Source organism: Sardina pilchardus, chromosome 4 (genome assembly GCF_963854185.1).
Source record: "Sardina pilchardus chromosome 4, fSarPil1.1, whole genome shotgun sequence".
Lineage (NCBI taxonomy): Eukaryota > Metazoa > Chordata > Actinopteri > Clupeiformes > Clupeidae > Sardina > Sardina pilchardus.
The window spans coordinates 9048976-9053975 of record NC_084997.1 but is presented as its reverse complement, the minus strand read 5'-3'; the positions used below and the strand labels follow the sequence as shown (position 1 = coordinate 9053975).

The 5000-nt window shown below is 49.6% G+C and overlaps 1 protein-coding gene across 1 annotated transcript in view; it reads right to left on the bottom strand.

Moving 5' to 3' along the window:
• Nucleotides 1-5000, bottom strand: part of LOC134078245 (coiled-coil domain-containing protein 148-like) — a 35863-nt gene that overhangs the window by 6954 nt on the left and 23909 nt on the right. The window contains exon 11 of the mRNA XM_062534029.1: nucleotides 120-260. Coding sequence (XP_062390013.1) covers nucleotides 120-260 — 141 coding nt within the window. The remainder of the gene's footprint in view (nucleotides 1-119; nucleotides 261-5000) is intronic.

The following is a 5000-nucleotide window of genomic DNA, read 5'->3' as shown; positions in this document are numbered from 1 at the left end:
AGTGAGAGAGAGAGCTTTTTCTAAACTCTTCTGGACAGAGGGAGAGATGGAGATGAGGAAGCCTGCAGAGAAGAGTAGAAATGATGGCATGATAGAGAGAGAAGGGCGTAGAGGGGTACCTGCTCCTTCTGCCGTGTCCTCTTGGCCAGCTCCTGCTCCTGCTGCCTCTTCAGCCGCTCCTCCTCCTCCTCGCGCCTCCGCTCTGCTATGGCTGCCTCCAGCTGGGCCACCTCCTCCTGATGCGCACGCCACTGCTGCAGCTACACACACACACACACACACACACACGCACAGACACACACGCACAGACACACACACACAGACACGTTTCTGTGAGTCTGCTGTAACACTGCGTCTTGGTGCATGGGTGTGGACACACCCGTCCCTAATGAGGGCCCGCACACCTAACACCCCCACCCACCCATCTGCACACGCACGCACACACACACACACACACACACAAACACACACACTTGCAAACTCTCCACACAATCAGCGGTGCAGCCTTTCCTCCTCGTTCCAGTGGCGCTGACTGACAGGCCTGTTCGGCTGGAGGCTCCCAGGCGCCCGCTAAGCGCTCAAGTGTTGCATTCCAAACAGGCGGACAGATTTACAGATCCATCAGCCCAGCAGCCCAGCCTGCCATCGGCCCAAAACACCTCCCCCTCCTCCCCCCCCCCCCACATCCCCCCACACACACACACCCACACCCACCCAAATCCCTCTCCCACAGCACGGGTAAAGTATTAACTCAGTCCATCCATCGTACATTAGTGCTCGCTGCCGCCCCGTCAATCCAATCAGCCCAGGCAGGGGAATAAAGGCCCCGCTCCGCGTGTTTGCAAAGAGCTTATGAACACCTTAACGTGTGATAGGGGGGAGGCCAGCCAGCCCTGGAGCTGTCGCTGGTGGTCTCTGCGTTTGCTTCCTGTTTGTGATGCCAATAGAGCTGCTCTTCGCTTGGTTTCGTTTAGTTATCTTAGCTTCATAGACGGAGGTTCTCTTCTCAACCCTCTCTCCCTCCTCGGTCCTCCGGCTCGTTCCCACTGATGGGACGAATGAATGATGGGGCGGCAACAATGGGATAGTCTATCCAGTGTTCTTTATAGATCAGTGGGAACGAGCCGGAGGACTGAGGATTGAGGACCGAGGAGAGAGGGTTGAGAAGAGCCCAGAGAGTAGCCTGTCTTTGCACTTCCGCTCAATTTCTTTTCCCTTCAGTAAACAGTCTGGAATACCTTAATCCACCTTCGTTTACTCTGGCAAATGCACCTCCTACCACTCAGCGAAAAGAGGGCGTTCCTGGGAGCGATTACATTTAAGTTTCAAGCCTGTCGTTATCGTGGTGTCCCCCGTGGTTAATATACATCATTACCAAACGTTATTAATTGAACTCCGATGTTGCTGAATATTTGTTTTTTGGAGGCTAAATGCTGTCGGGCCAAGGAATGGAAGACAGAAAGGTCCTGTGTTTTGGCGCATTGGTTGAAAGGAATGCGCTTTTATTTTGCTTTGGAGAGAGTAAGTTATACTACAAAAGGCAAGCTAGACAGGTTTTGGAGGATCTGGGACATATTAAAGAAACCACAACCCTAACAGTACTTCACTGATTGTTTTTGTTTGTGTATATTGTCTTGAGGTTTAGACACCGATCAGTATGACATAGTATGTACGGAATGTCTTGGAACATACATTTGGGTTTGTTTGTTTCTTTTACTACAGAAGATGCTTTTAGGGAAGACTTTCTTTATCATTTCAGTTTGTGCCTTGGGATTGGGGTTGTTGTGTGTATAAAAGAACAAAACTTTAATAAAGAAATGTTTAAAAAAAAAAAAAAAAATTGAACTCCAATGAATTCAAACTTCAGACAAGCATCCACAAACCAGCAAATAAACGTTTGCCAATGGATCTAGGCCAGACTCTTTGAAGTCAGAGCGTCATGGTTTTCCAGGCTAGATAGAGAGCCCAGGTTTAGGAAACAGGAAGAGTGATAGTCTGGATTGGGTTATTAGCCGCACACAACTCCAGAGGTGAGAACTAATGAGCCGAAGCTGTGGATGAGGGAGAGAACATGCCAGACGCTCTCCATCCCATAATCTCAACTTTCTTCCCCACTTTTCTAGTCTTTCTATTTCCTGCTTTCGATGCGAGCCTGCTTCATTAGCTCATGATAGTGTGTGTGATTACATTTCTCACTGCATATTAAAAATACCACAGTGCACTGCACGTACTTAATAAACCGGAAGATCACCCTCTTCTTTAAGGATGTGACAGATTGCGAGTGGAACACGAATTAGCCTTAGCCGTTAGTTTGTGTTCTGACAGCAACGCTTCCCCTCGTAATTAGCGAGAGACTCGCTCGCAACCGTGCGAGTTCCGCTGAGTGGAGGCGACGTGCCCTCTTCCGCGGCTCGATGACATCGCCGCCGACATCTGATATCATTTTCCTTTTAATTGCGACATAAAAATAGCTTGGCGCAGGAGAGCTCAGGCAAAAGGAGCGGCAATCTGGGTTTTTGATACACCAAGGGAACTTTCCGGAATAAAACATTATCCGCCGCCGCTGCCTCACGCTGCTTCAACTGGCAGGATGAGACAAATGAGCTTTGCCTTTTACAGCCAAATAAAATGGCTCCCCCTGGGTCTCCCTCTTTGATGGCGAGAGCCTTTGGAGGCGGCTGAGGGTAAACAGTCTGCAGGAGTGCGCCGGTGCTCCCCCCTTGATGGGAGGTGCATAGGAGGGAGCAGACGGCGCAGTCTCTCTTCTCTCCATGTCCTCTGATGCTGGATTTTAAAGAAGCTCACTTCCCGCACACCGGCGGTGTCTCTCTCACAGAGCGGGAAAGGGAATAGCAATGAACTTGCGCACACAGTGAGCATAAAGCAAAACTCTCCCGTTTAAACAGCCGAACTCAGAATACCTCCATGGCAAACGCACACTTTATGCCAATATGTGATCTGCATGTGTGTTTGCCATTGTGAGAGTGTGCTAGAGGAGGCCTGAAAAGGGGCTCAGTTGTTTTGACTGTGGGAAAGCACAAAAGCAACTTCTAAAATGAAAAGTCACTTTTGATCAATGTTAGTGTAGTGGACACTGTGGCTCAAACTCCCGGTCCATTTTCACAGATGGTCTCCCTGTTACATAATCGTCCAAGTTGAGAGTGCACAAAACACACACTCCTGAAAGTGTATAGAAACCGCAAACACACCATGACTTGGCACGCACTCGCACACACACACACACACACACACACACACACACACACACACACACACACACACAAACACTCAGTTTTAAACACCCCCCCAATAACTATCTCCCATAATTGCACCATCAATCAAGGGCCAGAGTGGCCCAGATAAGATAACTCTGAGCAAAATGGTGGGAATCAGGAGAGAGAGAGAGAAAGAGCGAGAGAGAAAACAAATACTCTCTTTCTGCCAGCACCACCCCTTTTCTGCTTGCATGGGAGTTTCTGCAAACAGCCACCGGCGGAGGTGAGAAAGGGAGTGCTTTTCAGTCCTTCACACGGTAATGTCTATCTCCCGGGGCAATGTGTGGCCACGCAATTCACTCCTCATATCCATTTGTATCTGAGTTGCGCAAACAAAAACATCCAGTGTTCCATTAGACATCAGGCGCTTCAGCCAGACTCTCACTGCTACTTGTCCGAACTCCAAACTTGTGTACTAAATCCCACACACTTCCAGTACCACAGCATAGATCTCAACGCATTTAACCCCGGTTTGTCTGAAAGACTCCCAAGTCTACTTTGAAGGGAATAAAAAATGTAGCTAAGATTTTCCAGTGTTTCCACCTTTTTTTTTTGCCAACATCAGCCATTCCAATGCAGGGTTAATGAGACGTTTATCTGTAAATGCCAGTGCACAAAAGAGCAGCTGCCATTTCATAATCGCTTGCTAAAGCTCTCAGACGCCTTGCACTAATGTGCTGGTGCATTGTTCTGCTGGCTGCCACTGTACTGAGCTGGCTGGGGGGTCCATAAAGGCTTTTAATGGGTTCTTTTTCAATACATATGCACACACACACACACACACACACACACACACACACAGAGAAGCACACACAAACACACAAGTTCTCTCACACACCTACAGCCATACAGGCTCGCCCAGGAATGATTAGGCATGCTCAAGAAAAAAAATAACGGTGAAGGGGAAAGAAAGAAGTCTTTAGTTTCTCAGTGAACGCCCTTCCTACTTCTCTCCTGCTCCGGCACAATGCATTTCAATGGCCTTGCAGTGGGATACGCACCTCCATTGACCACTGGCCTTTAGGCAAAGGACGCTGTAGTTCCAACGTCCCCATTGTAGGCTGGGGGAACCCTTTTCTTCTGCGACAGGGGAGCGGAGCCCCAGCTGTCCTTTGATGGGGCCTGTCTGTGGGAAAGGGACGGGCTCGCTTTCCCTCTCCCTTTGGTGGAGCGAACACCTTATTCGTTGGAGGGGCTCCGTTCTCCAGCACCTTTGTTGTGACGGCGCAGAGAGAGCGCTGCGCACACAAGATCAATGGCGTCCAGATGAGCAGTTAATCCAACGGAGCTGGCACTGCCTGGCGCTCTGTGTGGCCCACACATTAGCCTTTAAGCCCCCGCTCCTGTCCATCAGGCTTTGTGTGGTGTGTGTGTGTGTGTGTGTGTGTGTGTGTGTGTGTCTGTGTGTTTGTATGTACCATTCATAGGATTTCTCCCACTTTGAATAAACCATGTTAGCCAAAAAGCTGCCCAGCGGCTGTGCCAGTGAAGCTGTTCCATAGGAGCGCTGTGGTCTGTGTGTGCAGAGGCAGGGGTGAGCGTTTCGTAATAGTGCTGTGAGGCTAATTCAGTGTGCCAGGTGCTATCAGTGGTTCAAAGACAGGAACCAGCACCTCAGAGGAGAAACATGTCAGCCCTCCCTCCCTCCATCCCTCCCTCTCTCTCTCTCTCTCCCTCCCTCCCTTGCTTTCTCTCTTTCACCCTCTCTTTTAGCATCTGCTCTTA